The sequence below is a fragment of the Oratosquilla oratoria genome, chromosome 16 (genome assembly GCF_046742065.1).
Source record: "Oratosquilla oratoria isolate Oo_2021 chromosome 16, ASM4674206v1, whole genome shotgun sequence".
NCBI lineage: Eukaryota > Metazoa > Arthropoda > Malacostraca > Stomatopoda > Squillidae > Oratosquilla > Oratosquilla oratoria.
In genome coordinates this window covers 71165-95784 of record NC_134792.1, presented here as the reverse complement: position 1 = coordinate 95784, position 24620 = coordinate 71165, and the positions used below count along the sequence as shown (strand labels likewise).

General features: G+C 41.8%; 2 protein-coding genes across 3 annotated transcripts in view; one reads left to right on the top strand and one right to left on the bottom strand.

The window, feature by feature from the left end:
• The window catches only part of LOC143033801 (E3 ubiquitin-protein ligase UHRF1-like), a 66150-nt gene extending 47233 nt beyond the window's left edge, over nt 1–18917 (top strand). Inside the window, exons 10-12 of the mRNA XM_076199296.1 lie at nt 17215–17328; nt 17431–17568; nt 17957–18917. Of these exons, the coding sequence (XP_076055411.1) occupies nt 17215–17328; nt 17431–17568; nt 17957–18202 (498 nt within the window). The 3' untranslated portion in view covers nt 18203–18917. The remainder of the gene's footprint in view (nt 1–17214; nt 17329–17430; nt 17569–17956) is intronic.
• The window catches only part of LOC143033803 (intracellular hyaluronan-binding protein 4.S-like), a 28861-nt gene continuing 21830 nt past the window's right edge, over nt 17590–24620 (bottom strand). The window contains exon 4 of one of the 2 annotated variants that reach the window (XM_076199299.1): nt 17590–19649. In XM_076199299.1, the coding sequence (XP_076055414.1) occupies nt 19092–19649 (558 nt within the window). In that variant the 3' untranslated portion in view covers nt 17590–19091. Of the gene's footprint in view, nt 19665–24620 lie in introns of both variants that reach the window. The other variant, XM_076199298.1, reaches the window with a different exon arrangement.

The window sequence follows — 24620 nt, the reverse complement described above, 5'->3', positions numbered from 1 at the left end:
ACTAAGTCACACAGACAACATATGTAGGGGGTTAAGGGGACCAGAGACAATCATGGGTAATACCAGTCAGTACACATATGAGATATAAACATTGTTATAGTTTTGCTAATACTACTAAAATGTTTGTACACAGGAATATTGAGACCAATAATTTGAGCACCATCACAAAAAGGAACATTGCATTAAGCAAAGGAACAACAAAATAATGTTAAATTGTAACAAAACAGTATGAGTGAGTACTATATCGGAGTAGTACCATTAATGATATACTGCATTATTCTACAGCTGTATCAACATGTATGAGTGAGTACTATATCAGAGTAGTACCATTAATGATATACTACAAAGAGAAGTAAAGCAAAAGGTAAAGGTTGCAAAGAGGAGAGCAGATGTGAAATGGGGTAAGAGTTTGACAGAAAATTTTGAAAGTAATAAAAAGATGTTTTGGAAAGAAATTAAGAGAGGAAGAGGAGGCGAATCAAGTAGAGAAGAAAAGGTAAAAGGTGCAGATGGAGAGATGATAATGGAAGAGAAGGCAGTAAGGGGAAGATGGGCAGAATATTTTAGGGAGTTGCTTAATGTGAAGGAGGATAGGGAAGGAAAGATTGCTGCAGTGGGAAGTGCGAAGAAAATGAGAGTGATGAATGAGGAGAATGGAGGAGAAATAAGGAAGGATGAGGTGAAGGCAGTTGTTAAGATGATGAAAGCAGGTAAGGCACCTGGTCTGGATGGATGCCATGCGGAATGTCTGAAAAAGGGAGGTACAGTGATGGTGGACTGGTTGGTGAGGTTATTTAATGTTTGTTGGAGAGAGGGTAGAGTGCCAGAGGACTGGAGGAGTGCCTGTATAGTTCCTCTTTACAAGGGAAAAGGGGACAAGTGTGAATGCAGTAGTTTCAGAGGGATTAGCTTGTTGAGTGTATTTGGGAAGGCTTATGGGAGGATCTTGATTGAGAGGATTAGGAGAGGAACAGAAGGAGTAATTGGTGAGGAACAGTGTGGATTTAGGACAGGTAGAGGTTGTGTAGATCAGATCTTTGTGGTAAGACAGATATGTGAGAAAGCTATAGGAAAGGGGAAGGATGTTTTTTTGGCTTTTATGGATCTAGAAAAGGCTTATGATAGGGTAGACAGAAAGGCACTGTGGGAGGTTATGAAGATATACGGGATAGGAGGAAAGCTTCTGGGAGCTGTCAAGAGTTTTTATGAGAATAGTAGAGCTTGTGTCAGGATTGGAAATGGAGAGAGTGAGTGGTTCGAGGTATAGGTGGGACTTCGTCAAGTATGCGTTATGTCACCCTGGCTGTTCAACTTATACATGGATGGGGTGGTGCGAGAGGTAAATGCAAGGGTAGTGGGCAAGGGATTGGAGATGGTTAAAGAAAATGGAGAAAAGTGAGAGGTGAGCCAGTTGTTGTTTGTGGACGACACTGCGCTTGTGGCAGGATCGGAGGAGGGATTGAGGAAGTTGGTGGCAGAGTTTGGGAAGGTTCTGATAGAAGAAAGCTAAAGATAAATGTGGGTAAAAGTAAGGTGATGAGATGTACAAGGGGTGAAAGTGGCAGTAGACTGGAAGTGAGCATTAAGGGAGAGCGACTGGAGGAAGTGGATAGTTTTAGATACTTGGGTGCAAATGTGGCAGGGAAAGGTGGAGTGAAAGTGGAGGTAGAATGTAGATTGAGAGAAGCGAGTAAATTCCTTGGTGGATTAAAGAGTGTAATGAGGAATAGACATTTGGGAATGGATGCTAAGAGGAGACTGTATGAAGGAGTGATTGTGCCAACAGCACTGTATGGGGCAGAAACATGGAACATAAGAGAAGAAGAGAGAAGGAGTTTGAATGTGTTTGAGATGAGGTGTCTGAGAAGTATGATGGGGGTTACTAGGCTAGATAGAGTGAGAAATGAGGAGGTGAGGAGGAGAACGGGGGTGGAAAGGGAGCTGGGATATAGGGTTGATGAAAGAGTATTAGGATGGTTTGGACACATGGAAAGAATGAGTGAAGAAAGACTAGTAGAAGACGGGTGAATGGAGAATGGTTGTATATGGATGATGTGATAGCATGAGGTGGAATGGGTGGGTGGATGGGGGGTGAGGTAGTATGTGTGAGCAAAATTTGACGCAGCTCGAAGGGATTTCTCCCCGTCCTCTCATTTTATGCAATGGGGGGACGGAGAGGGGGGGTCGCCGATTTAATGAAGTGGCCTTGCTGTGGATGTGCTGTGTCTTGCGACACTGCTTCTGACCCAGGGCAGTGGACAAGGTGCAGGGATGACCCGTCATTCAGGAGGTGCTAAGATAAGAGGGAGGGTGGAGGGGTGTGGAGTGTATTCAGGGATGGAATGGGTGGAAATTATTTTATGCCTTTTTCTTTTTGGCTACCCCCCTTGTACATACATATACCAAGGATTTTTCCCCCTTCCAAGGGAGGTAGCCAAAAAGGGAAAGGCATAAAAACACTCCCACCCATTTCATCCCTAAATACACTCCACACCCCTCCCACCCTCCCTCTCATCTGAGCACCTCCTGGATGACGGGTCATCCCTGCACCCTGCCCACCGCCCTGGGTCAGAGGCAGTGTCGCAAGACACAGCACATCCACAGCAAGGCCGCTTCATTAAATCGGCGACCCCCCCTTTCCGTACCCCCTTGCATATAAGGAGAGGATGGGGAGAAATCCCTTCGGGCTGCATCAAAATATACTCACACATCCTCCCCCACCCCCCACCCCCCTGCCCATTCCTCCTCATGCAATCACAACATCATCCATATACAACCATTCTCCACTCACCTCTGTCTTCCGTCCTCTCCCTTCCTTCCTCAACAGACATTCCCCTCTTCCCCAAAGCCCCCTTCACCCCATCCATCCACCTCATCCTAGGATGTCCCCTCATGTTCACTCCCTCCACATCTGCCTTCCATACCTCTTTTACCAATCTTTCTTCACTCATTCTTTCCATGTGTCCAAACCATCCTAATATTCTTTCATCAACCCTATCTCCCAAATCCTTTTTCACCCCTGTTCTCCTCCTCACCTCCTCATTTCTCACTCTATCCAGCCTAGTAACCCCCACCATACTTCTCAGACACCTCATCTCAAACACATTCAAACTCCTTCTCTCTTCTTCTCTTATGTTCCACGTTTCTGCCCCATACAGTGCTGTTGGCACAATCACTCCTTCATACAGTCTCCTCTTCGCATCCATTCCCAAATGTCTATTCCTCATTACACTCTTTAATCCACCAAGGCATTTACTCACTTCTCTCAATCTACATTCTACCTCCACCTTCACTCCACCTTTTCCTGCTACACTTGCACCCAAGTATCTAAAACTATCCACTTCCTCCAGTCGCTCTCCCTTAATGCTCACTTCCAGTCTACTGCCACTTTCACCCCTTGTACATCTCATCACCTTACTTTTACCCACATTTATCTTTAGCTTTCTTCTATCACATACTCTCCCAAACTCTGCCACCAGCTTCCTCAATCCCTCCTCTGACCCTGCCACAAGCGCAGTGTCGTCCGCAAACAACAGCTGGCTCACCTCCCACTTTTCTCCATTTTCTTTAACCATCTCCAATCCCTGACCCACTACCCTAGCATTCACCTCTCGCACCACCCCATCCATGTATAAGTTGAACAGCCAGGGCGACATAACGCATCCTTGACGAAGTCCCACCTTTACTTCAAACCACTCTAATCCTGACACCCCCCTTGTAAGGGGGAAAAAGCCTTGGTATATGTATGTATGTATGTACAATATTCTACATCTGTAACAGCATGTAGTTATAGTGAATGCTACACTGCAGCTAGGGTCAGCTATTAATTAAATCTAACATTTAACCTGGATCTCAGGACGGAGTGGGCAGTTAGTATGAGCACTAGGGAGTAGTACATTATAACCTGAAGCACCAGAGGTAGGGTACAGGGGACCAGTACTCGAATGAGTAAAACAACAAGGAGAACGAGGAAAAAGGTCAGATCATAACTGTTCTCGGACCCTACCTGAGACATATACCATATTATGACTGGCAAAACAAAGGTGGAAACCAATTTGTAACCATCAATCATTGTTATACTAAACTAAACTTCTGAAGAACAAAAAAGGGGGGGAGGTCAGAACAGTTATGAGTGAACGCAGATTTGGATGGTATTACTCATGGAATCAGGTATCCCTCACTAAGCTAGTAGTACACAAAATCAAGGCTCTCTGTCCATAGCCGAGACATATAGTAACCCTTGACTTTTTTCTTGAAGGTAACCTTGCTATTTGACTTCTTAATGGACACAGGTAGTGAGTTCCATAATTGAGCACCTGTGAAGTGAAAACTGTTTTTGGTTAAGGGACCTGCATGAGGTACAATAAGAGACTTTTGACTGTTCCGGGTTCGGTTCTCAGCCGATAATGTGAAATTACAGCTTGCATATGAGGGAGCAGAATTATGAACGGCATTGTAAACCTGGTTTAGTTTCAGCTGCTGGACATGATATTTTACAGGTAACATTCCTACCTTGCTAAATTCTTTAATACCAATATGACTATGTTGAGGTAAATTTAGTATGAATCTAATTATCTTATTTTGTGTAACCTGTAGCCGGGACTGGTTTTCCTGCTCAGACTACTGTACCAAGAGCTACAAGCGTAATCAAAGTGATGTAACAAGGCTGAGACCAGAACACTTGGATATAATCTTATCCGTTATGGCATTCCCTGAGAGGGACTAATGGTATTCCAAGATAGGTTACCTCTTGTTTAGACTCAGAGACATTAACCCCACATCTGACCTGTACATCGCTATGCTTCCTGAGGTTGGGTTTTGATGCGAAGACAATACTTTCCGTTTTACCAAGGTGTAAAGACAGCCTACTATGAGCCAGTCCTGGACCGATGACAGTTCGACACTGTTTCTCCTCTACTTCAACAATTAGAGCGAAGTCGTCTGCAAATAGCAGTAACTTACAGTTCACCGCACCTGACATGTCGTTAACCACTTCTCTCCGGGCCAAAATCTCGCGGGCAGCATTAGCTACCAGACGTACGATGTTGCGTCATAATACTCGCATTATAAAAAATAGTCACCGCTTATATCGATCGTTCTCTTTTTCACCCGTGAATTTTGATAACCATAGAAAATGTGATGAAGCCAGTTTAGAGAGTATGTCAGTTACGCAGGGACAACTACAATATAATCAAGACGCCGATATGGCAGCCTCGCGTATCCACTTGCTCCCCATGCCGCCTACGTAGGCGGCACCGTATGGAAGGGGTTAATATAGACCAGGAACAGTAGCGGTCCTAGAATTTAACCTTGTGGTACACCACAAGTTATCTCTCTGTCATCTGAGCAGGCTTCATTTACCTGTACTAGTTGTTTGCGACCTGTAAGGTAGGACTTGAACCAGCCAATATTTGCCACTCCTAATGTCTGAAGTTTTTTTAATAAAATATCATGGTCCACTGTATCAAATGCCTTTTGTAGATCCAACAAGACTAAACCCGTGTAATTACCTCTATCGCATTCCTGTTTTATCAGATCGTAAAGGTATATTAACCCCTTCCATACGGTGCCGCACACGTAGGCGTCATGAGGAGCAAGTGGATATGCGAGGCTGCCATATCGGCGTCGTGATTATATTTATTGTAGTCGCCCCTGCGTTTTGACATTCTCTATAAACTGCCCTTAATCACATTCTCTATGGTTTTCAAAATTCACGGGTGAAAGAGAGAACGATCGATAGAAGCGGTGACTATATTTTATGATGCGAGTATTATTACGACACGTCGTACGGCTGGCATTGGCTGCTGCCTGCGAGATTTAAGGCCCGTACTGAAGAGGTTAAGCTGGTGTCTGTTGAGTAAGTCGTTCTAAAACCAGATTGCATACCGTATAGTAGATTACATTCCCTGAGGTAGGTATCTAACTGATTGTATACGATACGTTCCAAAACCTTGCATTATAAAAGATAAAGTCACAGCTGTATCGATCGTTCTCTCTTTCACCATGAATTTTGATAACCATAGAAAATATGATGAAGCCAGTTTACAGAGTATGGGGGTCACGCAGGTACGACTACAATAAACATAATCAAGACGCCGACATCGGCATCCTCGTGTACCCACTTGCTCCTCATGACGCCTACGTAGGCGTCACCATATGGAAGGGGTTAATCAGTAATTTGTTGTATTTCGTGTGTTAGCAAGGTTTTATCAAATATTCAGATCGAAAATGGTTTATTGTGTTGCCGCAAATTGCAACAGTGATTCGACAAAACTTTCTGCTGAGGATGGACTTCATTTTCATTCTTTTCCCAAAGATCCTGTTTGCAAAAATGACTGGATCATTTAGTGCAGATGGCATGAGTCATGGAAGCCTGAATTGAAAGTGAAACTCTGAAATATATATATATATATATATATATATAAAACAGAACACTCGGGACCCTGGCCTTGTCAACAAGCATGAAGGCCAGGGTGAAATATATCCAACATGTCTGCACAAGCCCATTGACAATAAGGAATGGCTGAAAGAAAGTAATAAACCCAATTTGCACAGTCAAAAATTTTATGAAATTTTCATCCTCCTGTACAATGTAATAAAATTTAAGTCTTTGACAGTGTGAACCTGGCATTTCTTGTAAATTATGATATAAAATGTAGTTAAGTGTTTGACAAGGAACTGGTTGACGTAAAATAGTAGCTACTACCGACACAGCACCATGTTTTTAACTTTGCACTTGCCTCATATATGTACATATGCTTAGCAATCGTGCATCATGCAACAGCCTGCTTATCATCTTGCTTTCAGGTGCAAAAGCACACAAAGAGTTTGAGCTCATAGTAACACAGAATGCTCTCAAGGATATTGGTCAGCTCTCACCTTGTCAACAAACATCATTGCTGGAATCATAAGGTTGTGTGCTTCTTTGCTCCCAAGTCCCAGTATTACTATTATTATTATTATTATTATTTTTTATTTTTTTTTTATTTATTTTTTTTTTTTTTTCTCTCAATGAAAGGAAGGCAAGTGCATATGTGACATCAAACATCTCTTGATGTGATTTCACTACAGTAATTCAGGCACAATGGGGCTGAATTCATATTGAGGATAAAATGCATGCATGGTGATTGAAAATTATCATTAATTTTCCACTCTCAGACTACTACTTGCTGCCCTTCATTTTAATAAAAATTCATTTAAAAAGTAGAAAATTGAAAAAATGGAGAGGTGCAACAAGTTATATTTTATCCCAAAGCCAAAGCAGGTGTTCAAATGGCGAAGGAGAAGGTTGATCTAATATATGGTGAATGTATGAAGAATTGTGGTACATATTGCATCCAAACTGTGAAACTGCAAAGAACTTCCTACTGGAGCAATGTGATAAATCCAAAATTAATAATTGCCTAAAAAATTCTGTTCTGATATGACAAACTAAACAATAAAATGTACATACATATACCAAAGGCTTTTCCCCCTTATAAGGGAGGGAGGGAAGAGGGTGGAGGGGAGGGGAGTATGATAGGGATAGAATGGATGGGAGTGGTTTTTATGCCTTTGTTTTTTGGCTACCTCCCTTATAAGGGGGGAAAAAGGCCTCTGGTACATGTATATATAAGGGAGGTAGCTAAAAAATAAAGGCATAAAAGCCACCCCAACCCATTCCATCCCTAACATCACTCCCCTCTACCCTCTTCCCTCCCTCATATCTTGGCACCTGGATGACAGGTCATCCCAACATCTTGCCCACTGCCCTGGGTCAGAAGCAATGTTGCAAGACACAACACATCCACAGCAAGGCTTCATTAAATTGGCCAAAAAAAAAAAAAAAAAAAAAACTTTTCTGTCCCCTCATGCAGAAAACAAGAAGACAGGGAGAAATCCCTTCGGGCTGTATCAATTTATTTCTCATATTCCCTCACCCCCCATCCCCCACTCATTCCACCTCATGCATCACAGCATCATCCATACACAACCAGTTTCCATTCACCCCTATCTTCTGCCCTCTCCCATCCTTCCTCAACTGACATTCCCCTTTTTCTCAATGCTCCTTTTACCCCATCCATTCATCTCATCCTGTTCGCACAATCACTCCTTCATACAATCTTCTCTTAGCATCCATTCCCAAATGTCTATTTCTCATTACACTTTTTAATCCCACAAGGCATTTATTCGCTTCTCTCAATCTACATTCTACCTCCACCCCCACTCCTCCCTTTCCTGCCACATTCACACCCAAGTATCTAAAACTCCACTTTCTCCAGTCTCTCCCATAATACTTTCTCCCCTTGTACATATCATCACCTTACGTTTACAGACATATACCAAAGGCTTTTTCCCCCTTATAAGGGAGGTAGCAAAAAAAAAGCAAGGCATAAAAAATCACTCCCACCCATTCTATCCCTATCACACACTCCACTCCCCTCCACCCTCTTCCCTTCATGCCCCTCCACCCTCCTTCCCAACCTGTCACTAGCTTCCTCAATCCTTCCTCTAATCCTGTCACAAGCAGTGTTGTCAGCAAACAACAACTGGCTTATCTCCCACTTTTCTCCATTTTCTTTAACCATCTCTAATCCCTGACCCACTACCCTTGCGTTCACCTTTCACACCACTCCATCCATGTATAAATTGTACAGCCAGGACAACATAACACATCCCTGACAAAGTCCCACCTTACCTCAAACCACTCACTCTCTCCATTTCTAATCCTAATACAAGCTCTATTACTCTCATAAAAACTCTTGACTGCTCTTAACAGCTTTCCTCCTATCCCATGTATCTGCAAAACCTCCCAGAGTGACTTCCTATCTACCATGTCATAAGCCTTTTCCAGATCCAAAAAAGCCCCTCCCAATAAAAAACATCCTTACTTCTTCCTACAGCTTTCTCACATATGTCTTACCAAAAACATCTGATCTACATAACCTCTACCTGTCCTAAACCCACACTGTTCCTCACCATTTTCTCCCTCTGTTCCTCTTCTAATCCTCTCAATCAAGACACTCCCATAAGCCTTCCCAACTACACTGAATCTGATCACTCTGAAACTACTACACTCACACTTGTCCCCTTTTCCCTTGTAAAATGGAAATATACAGGCACTCCTCCAGTCCAGTGGCACTCTACCCTCTCTCCAACAAACATTAGATATCCTTACCAGCCAGTCCACCATAACTGTACTGTTTTTTTTTTTTTTTTTTTTTTTTTTTTTTTTTCTTCGGCCATTCTGCATGGCATCCATCCAACCCAGTTGTCTTGCCTGCTCTCATCATCTTAACAATTGCTTTCACTTCATCTTTCCTTATTTCTCCATTTTCCTCTCTCATCACAGTCATTTTCTTAGCACTTTTCACTGCAACTACCTTTCCCTCCCTATCCTCCTTCACATTTAGCAACTCCCTAAAATACTCTGCCCACCTTCCTCCCACTGCCTTCTCTTCCATTATCATTTCTCCATCTGTACCTTTTACCTTTTCCTCTCTACTTGATTCACCTCCTCTTCCTCTTTTAATTTCTTTCCAAATAATTTTTTATTACTTTCAAAATTTTCTGTCATACTCTTACCCCATTTCACATCTGCTCTCCTCTTTACCTCCTTTATCTCGTGCTTTACTTCTCTTTTCTTTACTTTGTACCTCTCATATGATTCCCTCATCCTAATTTGTAACCAATCTTTGAAAGCCTGCTTCTTCTCTTCTATAACCTTCTTTGCTTCCTTGTCCCACCGCTCACTACCCCTCCTTCCATTTTCTCCCGTCCTATATTTTTCCACACACCATCTCTGCACACCTTATGACTCCCTCCTTGAACCATCCCCATTCCTCCTCCACTCCTAGTTATACTCTATCCCTCACTCCCTACCACTCCTCTCTCAGCTTCTTCTTATACTCCTTCTCCTTTTCTTTCTCATTTAAGTTCACTCGAAGTACCCCCCCTACCTTCTGCCCTTTTCCTCTTTCTCCACCTATTCTCCACTCTCAGCTTACCTTCCACCAAAAAATGAGCCACTCTCTCCCCTTAGAACAGTACAGAAAAAGACTGAATCACCTTAGACCTGGACAAAGTCTGGGAATGGAGCCAAAAGTGGAAAGTGAACTTCAACATCAAGAAAGGGAGTTTAGAAAAAGTAAAAATAGAATAACAGAGTAATTATTAACAAAGACATGTCACCAGACAAACATATTAACAAAACAGTCGGGGAAACCTACAATTTACTAAGGTCAATGACAAAGATGGTACCAACACTTTCAAAATTGGCACATGAACAAAGATTGTCTAAACTGGATCTACCAACCCTGGAACAAAGAAGAGAAAGAGGAGATCTATTGGCCATTTACAGAATCATGAAAAACATGGAATTCCTTGACAGAGAATACTTATTAAAGTGGAATAAAAGAAAAACGAGGACATGAAAAGAAACTCGAAAAGGATAGTTATAGAAGAGATCGGGGGGGGGGGGGATAGATTTCCACACACAGTGGTGGATGTCTGGAACAAACTGGATGAAACCATAGTATGTGCAAAAGCCATACAAGAATTGAAGAACAAGCTAGATGCTGAAAGATACAAAGACAGCATTATGAGCATAGCTCCATTCCTATATAATACAACTAGGTAAAACTAGTTAAATACTCGCACAGAAAAACCTGGAGACTAGACACTGAAGCAACAGACTTTAACTATGGACAAATTCTAGCGGAAATGTGGCAATACTGGACGGTTCTGGTACTTCAGTTTAGTCTGGTTCACATGCTCATAAATGCACTTAGGGCTACATTGCTCAACGTTCTTTTAGATAATACCAATATTATATTAATAATGTACCAAGGTTGGCATGGTTGTATAATGTGTACTTGTGGGCATACTAATTACAGACAACTCCGATAATATATATATATATATATTTTTTTTTTGACATAAATTGTGACAGTTTATAATTTCTGTAATTAAAAAAAAAAAATGGCCGCATCCTTATTGAGATAATCAAGGTGTGATATATTACTACCAACAACTCAACACAATATTTTAGATGCCATGAGCTGCCTCGTAACTTGTGTTGTTGGTCAAGTCAGCATATCAGAAATCTTAATATCTCAATATTGACGTGGCATCATGCTTTCAAAGTGGCAGGTATGATATGGTACAATTATTAACTTGGGAAAAAAAAAAAAAGACAAGATGGGAGTTGACCATAGTAACAGAACTGTCTCCTAGCACTAAGATTAAGATGTATTAGCCCTAGTCCTGCTACTCAACATTCAGGATAGGTGTGCCCTCAGACTTCCATTAGTTTGTCTTCCACAACAGGGAATGCTTATTACCGTCCGGTACCATCAGGACACAGTGTTACCGTTTAAATAGGTCATAGTAAAGACTGACAAATAACTCAAAATAACCTACAAGCAGCATATGAATTAACATAATGCTTGTTTTGTGGTGAAATTTATAACTGCTACATCTTGTATGTAGACACCATAGTGGAGATGGGTTGAACGCAAATTTTTGTGTACGTGTATTACTCCAGTCAAAATACAAAAAAAAAAAAAAAAAAAAAAAAAACTACTCTGAACAAATTCCAAGAAAGCGTTTTTTAGTATTACATGTAGGGAAAAACATACTAAAAATTTACCAAAATAGTATTACCACAAAGGGTCCAAATGTGACGTCAAAGAATATGGCCGCCAAAGCTATAAAATGTTAAAGGCGACTCGCATTTCAGTGTCTGTCATATTTTTGTTTATAAGGCGACTCGCCTTTCAGCGTCCATCATATTTTGCCATTCCCACCGACCAGCTTGACTAACACTGTAACATCTATCCCCAATTTGATAATAATAATAAGTTCGATAATAATATCTTATATAAATATTGTAGCGGATGTAAGGGAATACCATTTCGCAAAACACTCGCCGAAACATAAAATTCGAGCCCTTGCCATTTCTCGACGCCATTGACCATCGGGTTGATGTATTGTGGGAGATGTCTTTACGCTTCAGACAGCCTGCACCGAGCTGGAATGGAATGATGCACATGCTACATAAAGACTGATCATCCGGGGTCGTCTTCGGTAATCTTCCTGCCCATTATTGACATGTATTCCGGAGACAAGTCATGCATCTTCTCCACTCTTGAGTATCTGTGTAACCTTGCTGATAAACACCGGTCCGCTGCAGTTATTACATTCGATCAGCCACTCTACTGGAAAGCGTCAAAAATCAAACACGAGGTGCCTGAAAACAGCCCGGTTCAAGATGTTGTCCTGATGCTCGGGAGCTTCCACACATTGATGAATCTCATGGGTGCCATAGGAACGTTGATGGATGGGAGTGGAATCAAAGAGTTCTTCTTGGGAACAATTTACGGTGACAATGCTGTGTAACACATCATGACTGGAAAGGCAGTTCAGCGTGCAGTTCATGGCCATCTCCTCCTTGATCAGTGTCTTGCACAACAAGTTGCAGACAAAGTACTTTGCGACCATCCCAGATTTGCAGACCTGTTGCAAGAACTTGAGCAGTTGTATGCTCGGACACTGACGGGACAGTGACTTGAATTCGGTCATCACTTCTACCTGCCTTAGTGAAATTGTCCACCAAAAGAAATGAATTATCCGCTCACTCTTGCACCAGTAAACTATGGCTGAATTACCAACAGATGGTAGGAATTGCAAGGGAGCTTATGGAGGCCGATCATACAGGATCCTGGCTGATGCACCTTCATGCTGTAGCCAAATGTTTGCCCATTTTTGCAGCTGCTGGGCATGGGAACTATGTGAAGTCCGCCTACCTTTACCTCCAGTCAATGACCACTCTGGAACATGATATGCTGTCAGTGTTCCATAGACTTATGAATGGTTTGCATGTTGTGAGGCATACTGATCAGTACTGGGCAGGCCTGGGTTGCGACCTAGTCACCGAGCAAGCTCTGATGCGCTCCTTAAAAACTGCAGGAGGACTCACCAGAGGAAGTGGAATGTCCGAACATCAGAGGGCCTTGTGGACTCTGTGCCAGTGTCCTCTTCCTACAGTGATGCAATACAGGGTTTCACTCGCCAGAGCTTTGTCACCAGTGAACAACACAAGGAGGCAAGAGCGTCAAGGACGAGAAGAGATCGTGAAGACCTGGAGAAAATTGCAGATAAACTCAAGACCTTTTCACCTTTCTCTGATGAAGGTCTCTTCACAACATTATCACCGGTGTCAATGCAAATAAGGATGTGAATGTCCATGACCTGTTTACCATTGGCAGAGAAAGAGTGGCAATAATGGAGGGTTAATCACTGTTTTCCGTTTCGTACAAGCGGTCTATGAAAGCCAAGACCCTGGCATCTAGTGTGGCAGTTGACGTTGCTAAGGACAAAACAATAGACCTCGCTCTTTTGTTCCAAAGATTTTTTGTGGTGTCTCAAACTGCTGATCTTTCCCTTGATGAGGTGATGGCCTATGAACTTTCACCATACCCACCATCCCTCTTTGAGGCAAAACATGTTACGCAAACCAAACAAAGCATAACTGATGGCTGCTATAAAAGAACAGAGTTCAGATGACGCAGTACTTAAGGATGTACCATAAGTGGAATATAACGTTCTTGACGGAGGTTCTCTTCTCCATCGACTGAAGTGGTCAGAAGGAAAGACATATTGTTCAATCACTGACGACTATGCATCTTTCACAGTAAAGCACTATGGTAAGGCTACGATAGTATTTGATGATTACATTGGAGGACCAAACACTAAGGACATTACCCATCAGAGACGCCGCCAAAATCGAACAAGTAACAAAGTGAACATTGCTGAAGGAACAAAATTTTTCGGAAAAAAAGGATGATTTCCTTTCGAATGTGGAAAACAAACAGTCTTATCAATCTCATTTCACAACACATGAAGGACAGAGGTTGCCACGTAATACAATCAAAGGGGGATGCAGATGTGGAGATTGTTAAGGCAGCAGCAGTGTCAATCTCATCCAACAAAAGTACTAGTGTCATTGGCAAAGATACAGATCTATTGGTGTTGTTACTTCATCACGCGTCAACCAGCGATGATGACAAGCTTTATTTCTACTCGGATAAAGGGAGTCCTGCAACAGTATACGACATTAAGGTCATGAAGAAGTTGCTTGGATACGATGTCTGCAGCAGTCTTCTGTTCCTGCATGCATTCACAGGATGCGATACCACTTCTGCGGTTTTTGGAATGGAAAAAAAATCCGCTCTACACAAGGTTTTGAAGGGATTGAAGACGCTGGGTGTAAAGCAATGGTGGCATTGTTCGGGGACAAACCTGGAGACAATATGTCTGCAATGAGGTATTCTAGTCTCTGCTAAAAAGTTGGTTCAGCCAAAAGCTTTGTTACACCTGAACGACTGCCACCGACCTCCTCTGCAACGAAGTATCATGCCCTTCGGAGTTACCTCCAAGTGATGCTTTGGATGGACAATGGTGAGGCCATGGACACTACTGAATGGGGATGGGAATTGCAGAACAACAGTCTAGTTCCAGTGATGATGGATACTTCACCTGCACTAGAAACACTTCTGAAAATAATTCACTGCAACTGTTCTGGTGGTTGTAGTACACTTCGGTGCACTTGCAAAAGACACGGACTTATCTGTTCACAGGTATGCGGACCATGTCAAGAAGGGCATTGTGACAATATGAGTGAGGAAGCAGTGTCTGATGATGAAAATAGTGACTATTGAACTGACACTGTTATTCAGTGATGAGGTATGTCTTAAAATGCAGTGTATTCAATAATCTTTAGAAATGTACATGTATGTCATGACCTCGCCTGTCCATGTAGTTAGTATAAAACTTTGTATAAAAATTATATCAAAATATATAGTATAAAAAATGCAAAATACAAATTATATCAAAATATATAGTATAAAAAATGCAAACTCTTCTGTAAGCAACAGCTACAGCTTTGAAATATGGAAATATTGGTTATTTTTAGTGCGATGGCTGTCATCGTTTTATGACGTCATAGTTAGGACCTTTGTGGAGATCAATTTTTGGTAAACTTTTAGTATGTTGTTCTCCACATATAATAGTAATAAATAAAATCATAAAACGCTTTCTTGGAATTTCTTCAGGGTCAAACCGTATTTTGACTAGACTATATGTAACTCGAGCATACAAATATATAAGAAAAGTTGCACTGAACTTATACTCTTGATGGAGCAATCGGTAAAGTCATCGCTTGTCACGCGCTAGCACAGGTTTGAGTCCTTGGCTGTACCACATTTCAGTTTCTGCATGTTGGCCTCCTCAAGTCTCTCGATGTTGATGGCTTAGAATTAAAGTGAATTGTGGTTGATAAAAATTTATCTGTTCACTGGGACCCATTCAATGTTGTAAAAATACTTTCCTGCATTCAAATATTTACCAGTTGTACTATCATAGTGGAGATGGGTTGAACTAAATTTTGTGTACACGTAACTTGAGCACACAAATGTACAAAAAGAGTTGTGCTCAACTGGTATCTCTCTTGATGGAGCAATCAGTTAGTCACTATCACTTGTCATGTGCTAGCACAGGTTTGAGTTATTGGCTGTACCACATTTCAATTTCTGCATGTTGGCCTCCTTGAGTCTCGATGTTGATGGCTTAGAATTAAAGTGAATTGTGGTTGATTATATATATATATTACCATATCTTTAAGCTTGAAAGTATGTGGCCATGTCAATATCGAGATAGATTTCAGATACGCCTTGGATATGATGATCCGACAGATAATGTGAGCTACAAGGCAGTTCATGGCATCTCAAAGCTCTCACTGAGTTGTCAGTAGTATATCTTATCTTTGATTATAGACCCCAAGTTCATATAGAAGCGTGTGGGACAAACTAAACTTAAGCTCCGAAAATGTCCCATTGTTGCCACATTTCCGCAGGTATTTTCATAGTTTGGTCAAAATCTGTTCTCCAGAATTTGTCTGTGTATAATAATAATGATGATAATTTTTTGTCAAATTATTTGAATCTCCATCATGTTTTATTTTCCATATAACCCCTACCATGCTTCTCGTACATTTTATCTCGCATTTAAACTTTTCCTCTCTGCTTCTCTTGAAATTCGAAGTCTACACTCAGCTTTGTTTCTGTTTAGCTGCCTATTTCTCATTAAGCATTAACTTTTACCTTCCACTCTTTTTGCTAGTCTTACTTCACTAAGGTCTTTCATAATGCCTAGATCACTGTATTCTTTGATCAACTTGATCTGGTAGCTTCCTTTACATCCCTGCTCACCCATGTAAATGCCACCATTCTTCAGAGACCCATTGAAATTTCTCCTTATATTCCAAGTTTGCCCTGTACAGTGTCATAGGCACAACCACCCTTTCACTAATTTTCTATTTGCATTCATCCCCAGATACCTTTTTTCTCATGAACCTTTCACACACATACACCCATTCCTCTATTACCTGCTGCATGGTACCTTAATTACCCAAGACTGTCCACTTACTCTAGTTTTTTTCCCCTTAAACTTGCCTTGAAGTCATTGCCACCCTCACCCTTTACATTTACTTTTCAACCTCAGTCATCAACTAACAACTGGCTTACCTCCACTTTCACTGACCAAGTGTGATCATATACTACTTCCTTGGAAATGCTGAACAACCCTGGTGCAGCCCAGTCACCACTCCCAACCCCAGTACAAGCTCCAAGACTCATGGCAAAGCTTCAGGCTGTCTTTGCAAATTTTCTCTCATCTATCTGTAACACCTACAATATATATATATCTTTTCTAGAACCATAATGTTACTTCTCATGCCTTGATTCCAAATGTTTGATATACACCCTTTAAATTTCCCAAACCAGCACAGAATAGGCCACTAAATCAAACTTCGTATATACACAACCACCAGATGACACCAAGCATTTCATTCTACACTATTCCTAAACAACCAATGGGCTAATCCAGCTGTTGCTCAATATCTAGTAATTGTAGGTCTACAAGTGACCTGGGGCAACAGATTCTATCCTTTCTTGTTTATCTTTCTCGAGCACTTGAAAATATGTTCACCTCACTTAAGAAATGTTGCATACATCACAGTAGGATCCTTTTCTGTCATTCCAAAGTATGTGTACACTTCATTCTGTTTTTAATTACTTCCAATAATTCACCTCATCACTTCCACTTGCCTTCAGCAACTTACCAAAACTATTCCTACTATGGCAAGACTTGTTTTGATTAGTAACTTTTATTATTTAGTATCCAGATGGCTACCTGGAGGCAATGCAAGAGAAGCAGGGAAGTGGGTCCGACAATGAGGATTCCAAGAAAAGGAAGAAAAATGCCTATTCCAAGGAAAAGGAAGAAAATCAGGTAATTATGTTTATATCTGAATGTTATAGATGCACAGTTAATTTGAGCACTTGTCCAGGCAAGAATAAGTAGTTTAGTAATGCAGGATATTTTCTCCTCAAGATTGCGGGAGGTCCTCCAAAGAAGAAAAAGAAGGGTTCATACACAATTGAAGACGACATAATGGCAGCCATTGAGAAGGATAACCAGAATGCCAAAATGTGGAACGAGTGCTTGGAGTTTGTTGACCTGGGAAAATCGGTAGGTTTGGAAACACTTAAGGACCTATGTTTTGTTTTATTTCAAAAGTAAGTCTGCAAATTTTGCTTCATGTATGATCATGAATGAATCAGGTGTACAAAAGCCAATCATATGTAAGTATACAACAAAATAAAAACTGACAAGCTTGATAAATAAGTGAGATTTGTCTAGTCTTGGTGTGAACAGTAAATACAAATGAAAATTACTACTTTGGAAGCTTGGTATACATAGTTCTTCAATACAAACTGAAAAGTAAAGATTGCATCCTCAGAACAGGATAGAAAGGAATTGGTCAATTCCAGTGATTTGGAATGCAACCAAACTTTAATTTTAATGCACCTTTAATTCAGGTAAATTTTAGTAATAATAATAAACATTTCATTTACAGCAGTTCCTCAGCCAAGTGGAAGACAGATTTTTATGTATATGTTGTCAGGAAGTGGTATGCAAGCCAGTGACCACATCTTGCCTACACAACGTTTGCTACGCATGTCTTCTCAGATCTTTCAAGGCTGAAGTCTACTTTTGCCCTGCATGCCGTCATGAATTGGGGAATTCTTACGAGATGAAGGTCAATACAAGTCTTTCTAAAGCACTGCTGCTTTTGTTTCCTGGCTATGATGCAGGCCGGTAATTGTGTGGTAATTCATTTTTCACTTTATCAGTTTTACGGCTTTATTTTAGGAAGTTAATTAAATCACAATTTGCTTCACTTTCTCTTTTATGTAAATTGTCTTTGATTAACCTGCATCGTACATGTGCCCACACTCCCATAAGTAGCTTCCCTATACTTAAATTTTATTTAAGTTTGCCAGATTCACAAGTGTTCATCGAAAGCACTTTTTACACACCGAAGATGCCTCAATATACCCCTAGATTTGTACAATGTGTTGATTAGACAGACCAAACTGTACATCATTTGTAAATTGGACAATAAAATTACAAAAGTCCAGTTGGTTTTTCTCTATTGTGTTGAGTACAAAAAAGTGGCAAGCCTTTGTCAGAATAGGCCATGACAAGCATGAGAACAAGTATCACACCTAGCAGACAAAACCGGTTGACATATGTACACAGTAACATTGCCATGTCTACTCTGCCAACCACATTAAACAATTTCAAACAGATATTTACAAACAGAAGTTGCTTTGGGTAACACAAGAAAAATTACGTGTTATCAAGTTCATAAACTGAAAACAAGTACTAGCAGAGCTTTGACAGATAGCAACAGAGAGAGAGAAGGGGGGGGGGTTTCTTGTCTATGTCCTAGTGTCAAATGGTGTTATTTCAAAGATCTAGCCACTAGGTCGAGATACTAGATCCATCACTGCCTTTGCACAAGAAACATAGGCTCTGTATTTTGCAACGTTTAGAGGAAATGTATGCAAGATTGGAACAACGGAGAACTCTTAGGCATAGGGGAACCCAACCGCATCACAGCCGGGCTGGGATCCTGTTCTGAATATGCTGCTGCCTTCACCAGACTGGTCTCTTGTGGCAAGCAGCAGATCGAGCAAAACTCGTTTTTACCCAAGGCTTGGGAAATCACGCTCATCATCCATCTTAGGAGCTTCCTGCCTGCCGCCACCACCCTGCCTACCTCGCCCGGCAGGACGACCTTCGCCACGCTCTCCACCACGCTCACCACGCTCCCCACGGCCTTCCCCACGGCCTTCACCCCGACCAACAGGTCTGCCCTCGCCCCGCTCACCTCTTTCCCCACCACCAGGCCCACCTCTTCCACCACGGCCTCGTCCTCCTGGTCCACCACGACCTCGACCTCGACCCCTTCCCCGGGCAGGAGAATCTGTAAACTGGAAGTCTATATCAAGTAACACCTTCCGCCTTCCATGTTGCACTTCTTCTTCCTCTTCGTCATCCTCATCATCTTCCTCCTCTATTTTCTTCTTGAGTACGTAGGTTTTTTTCCATTGGGTCTGGTTCTCTCCTTCACCTGGTTTACGCAAGTTGAAAGTGGGTTTTGACCTCTGTCCCTGCAGCGCTTTCCACTCATCGAGGGTCATTTCCTTTGGGCCTTCCTCTTCCTTTGGGGCAGCTTCTTCTTCCCCATGGCTCTCTTCAGTCTGTGGAGGAGAGACCTACACAATAATTTTTATTGAAATACAAGTCCCTTACAACAAATGATAATGTAATTTTAGATTATGTCCCTCATTCAGGTTTCACTACATGAAAAACCTGCAATCCCCACAAGCAGCTGGCAATGGTACTTGGGACCTCCAAGGATCTTTCTGGTGAGGTAATTTGGACCATTATCAGTGTTCGATTGGTGTGGGAGTTTCTATACATCAGGAGAGGGATAGGGCTGTTGCTCCCCTACAGAGTGAAGAGCTGTAATAATGAAAGTTTGGGGGATCAAGTTTTGAAAATTGCCTGCTGGGCACAAACTTCATCCTGTCATTAGTCCCCAGTACATACATACCTTCATACTTTTCACCCACCCCACCCCTTAAGCTCTATTCCCTTCAAGCACAAGAATTGTTTAACAATCTTCCATCTCAAATATTTCATGTAACAAGGCATAACTGAAAATCAAAGCTATTAACCATGAAATTACCAACACTGGCTTCAAATACTTAACCACTTCCATACGGTGATGCCTACATAGGCAGCATGAGGAGCAAGTGCCGACGTTGGCATCTTGATTATATTTATTGGAGTCGTACCAGGCTTCATCAATTTTCTATGGTTATCAAAATATACGGGTGAAAGAGAACGAACGATTGAGCACTGACTATTTTTTATAATGCGATTATTATGATGCAACATCACACGTCGGGCAGCTAATGCTGCCAGACGTGCGATGTGAAGAGGTTAACAATATCTTAACCACTTCAGTACGGGACTTAAATCTCGCGGGCAGCAGCCAATGCCAGCCGTATGACGTGTCGTAATAATACTCGCATCATAAAATATAGTCACCGCTTATATCGATCGTTCTCTCTTTCACCCGCGAATTTTGAAAACCACAGAGAATGGGATTCAGGGCGCATTTGGGAGAATGTAAAAACACAGGGGCAACTACAATAAATATAATCAAGACGCCGATATGGCAGCGTTGCGAATCCACTTGCTCCTCATGACGCCTACGTGTGCGGCAAGTGGATTCGCGACGCTGCCATATCAGCGTCTTGATTATATTTATTGTAGTCGCCCCTGTGTTTTTACATTCTTCCAAATGTGCCTTGAATCCCATTCTCTGTGGTTTTCAAAATTCGCAGGTGAAAGAGAGAACGATCGATATAAGCGGTGACTATATTCTATGATGCGAGTATTATTACGACACGTCGTACGGCTGGCATTGGCTGCTGCCCGCGAGATTTAAGTCCGGAGTGAAGTGGTTAAAGTATAATGGGAAGTAGTTTCTCAAGGTGGAGACAACTTCTTATGTTCCTTGACAGGTGACAGAACATTTCTTAAAACCCAGCTTCCTGGATACTGCAGTTTCCAATGTACCATTTGCCTCTCTTGTGGGATAACCACAACTCCCAGTTAACCAGTAACTAGGTTGACCCACAAGTAACTAAGTAAATGTTGCCTGGGTACTGAGAAGCAAGCAGTGTAAGATGACATGTAGTGATTGCATGCAATGCATTATCTATGGCCATTCCAGGTTTGTACTATTTCAATGTTAGGGGAAGACCTGAACAATCAGATGTGGGTCTTGAATTCCAAGTAGGAACTAAAACAACTCCAGATCTTGCTGATAAATTTATATTTCTATGCTTGCTAGATGAGTGGGCTAGAGTATCACTACTTGCAAGATTGGACCAACGGAGAACTCTTAGGCATAGGGGTACCCAACCGCATCACAGCCGGGCTGGGAGGTGACAGCAGAGCTGAACCAAAGGCCTCTATCATTAAATTCTACAGTACAAAGTCAAAAGATAAGGGGGAGTGATGAATGGTTGTGTATAGATCAGTGGTTCTTAACCTGTGGGGAATGGCAGAGTTGCCAAGTGGGGAATGACCGGTTGGACAGAAGAACCCCTCTTTTTTTTTTAATCGATGTGTGTTTGTTTCTGGTGTCTTCTTCTTGTCACATTTCGTGAATTTGTTTCCACCCACAAAATTTAATACATTACATCCAAATGTTGTCTTACTTTACAAATCACAACCATTTACAGACTGTTTTAATAACAAAAACAACCAATATATGAGGTTTTGTAAGTCATGTTTGGGTAAAAGTGACAACACTGTATACTTACGTACTAAACACTGCATGGGTTAAAATCGAATTTGTCAAAGACCGATGCTGTGGTGGGAAATGGAGAGTTGGCTCGCTAAAAAGTGGGGAATTGGAGAAAAAAGGTTAAGAACCCCTGGTATAGATGATGCTGCAATGGATGAGGGTTAATGTGTGAATGATGTCTTGACAGCCTACAGGGATTTCTCCCCATCATCTCGCTGCATGAGGGGATGGAGAGTTTATGCTCAAGATGAAATGTCTGAAGCATTGTAGGGATTACTAGACTGGATAGTGAGAGCAGTAGTGGAAAAGGAGTTGGAATATAGAGTTTATGAAAGAGTATTGGGATGGTTTGGACACTGAAAGAATAAAAATTGTGGAAGGCAGAGGTGGATGAAGTTGAACAGGTGGGGGTGACCAAGGATGAGATGGATAGTTGAGGTAAAAGGGTATATCCTGTAATTGATTTCAGTGCATTAATTCCAGGTGGATGTATTGTATGCAATGCAAGAATCTTTAGTGTGTGTGTGTGTATTTACCTAGTATTATACAGGAAGGGTAGCTATGCTCGTGGTGACCCGTTTTTGTATCTCGCAAGATCAAGTTTGTTCTTAAATTCTTGTATTGTGTTTGCACACACTATTTCTTCATCCAATTTATTCCATATATCTATCACTGTGTGGGAAGATGTTCTTTTTCTGGTCTCTTCTGTAGTTATCCTTTTTGAGTTTCATTGCATGTCCTCTTGTTTTTCCTCCGTCCCACTATTAGTGCTGTTGATATAGAGGCATGGTATGTATTTGTGAACAGATGCCCAGTTGGTCAAAAGTGTGGCTGTAGATTGGTTGGGGCTATTTATAAGTATTTGTAGTAGTAAACCAGGCGTTGAGTGTGTTTAGGTATGGTTGTAGTATTTCTACACCTATGTATTTCAGTTGTTAGTTGTGGGTATATTGTGCAAGTATTATCTCTTCCATACAATGATGCCAACGTGGGTGTCATGAGGCACAAGTGGGTATATGTAGATGCTAGCGTCAGCGTCTTGATTACATTTATTTTGTCATAGTTGAGTGACCCCTGAATTGTGTGAACTGCTTTGATTATGTTTTCAGTGTTATTATATACTCGGTGAAAGAACAAGTAATACAGCAGTGACTATTTTTAACATAGTACTGTGTTGTACATCAATCATTGTACCTAAGGCAACCAATACTGCACACGAGGGGTTAAAGAATGGGGTACAGCACTGAGCTCTGTGGTACTAAGTTCTTAAAATTTCTGGTGTGCGATGATTGGCAATTACACAATACACAGGTATTTCTGCCTGGAAAATAACTGGCCACCCATATTTTGATATTAATGTACACATGTTAAATATTTTTTTTGTGAGATTGTGCCTAAAGTGATGCTGACAAACTTTTAATGCTGTCAAGGAGTGATGAAAGATTAGTAAGAGGTATGGAAGGAGCAAACATGAGGGGGCGACCTAGGTTGAAATGGATGGATGGGGTAAAAGCTTTGGGGAAGAGGGAATGTCTGTTGAGGAAGGAGAGAAGACAGGTGAATGGAGGATGTTATGATGCATGAGGTGGAATGGGTGGAGGAGAGGTTGTGTGAGAAAAAATTGATGCAACCCGAAAGGATCTCTTCCTTTTCTACATGGGGGGACAGAGAGGGGGAGTCGTTGATTTAACCCCTTCCATACGGTGCCGCACACGTAGGCGTCATGGACTTAGATCTCGGTGGCAGCAGCCAATGCCAGCCGTACGACGTGTCGTAATAATACTCGCATCATAAAATATAGTCACCGCTTATATCGATCGTTCTCTCTTCACCCGTGAATTTTGATAACCATAGAAAATGCGATTACAAAAGAATTAGAAAGAATGTCATTATGGAGGGGCGACTACAATAAATATAATCAAGACGCCGATATGGCAGCCTCGCGAATACACTCGCTCCCCATGACGCCTACGTGTGCAGCACCGTATGGAAGGGGTTAATGAAGTGGCCTTGCTCTGGATGTGCTGTGTCTTGCGACACTGCTTCTGACCCAGGGCAGTGGACAAGATGCAGGGATGACCCGTCATCCAGGAGGTGCCAAGATAAGAGGGAGGGTAGAGGTGGAGGGGAGTGGAGTGTATTGGGGATGGAATGGATGGGATTGTTTTTTGGCTACCTCCCTGACCTAGATATGGAACAAAACGTCTCCTGTCGGGATGTTCTGCCTTTGTAAAAGATTATACGACTTACCCACGGACATCCTATGTTGTGAGTCTCAAATCAAATTAGGTCCCTCAATGTGATCTCCCATTGTATTAGCTAGTATAGATTCATATGTTTTACCTATAACTGATGTCAAACCGATTTGTCTGTAGTTGTTGTTGTCGTTCCCTAGACTGTCTGTCCAAGCAGTCCCGTCTCCCCAAGGAATGCCACAGCCGAAACTGGGTTTTCCCACAAATCCTTTATAGAGTGTATGTTGTGTTGTTTGCATGCATGATTGTGTATAATGTAGTCTTCCATTATGTGTTGTATGGTATGGGGTGAAGTGTTACATCCTGGGCAGCTGTTCACTATGCGGTCATCCAGCCTCTTCTGGTAGCTTAGAAGTGCTGGGTGGTGGCCGCACATCAGTCTGGTCAGGTGGACTCACAATGCGGTCATCCAGCCTCTTCTAGTAGCTTAGAAGTGCTGGGTGGTGGCCACACATCAGTCTGGTCAGGTGGACTCTGTCCTTTCGTGGGAGAGAGGATTCAGAAGGGTGGATATCAGGGGGTCTGGCATGCTGCAGTGTGTTGTCTTTCAGTGTGTTAACCTCTCCAGTACGGGCCTTAAATCTCGCGGG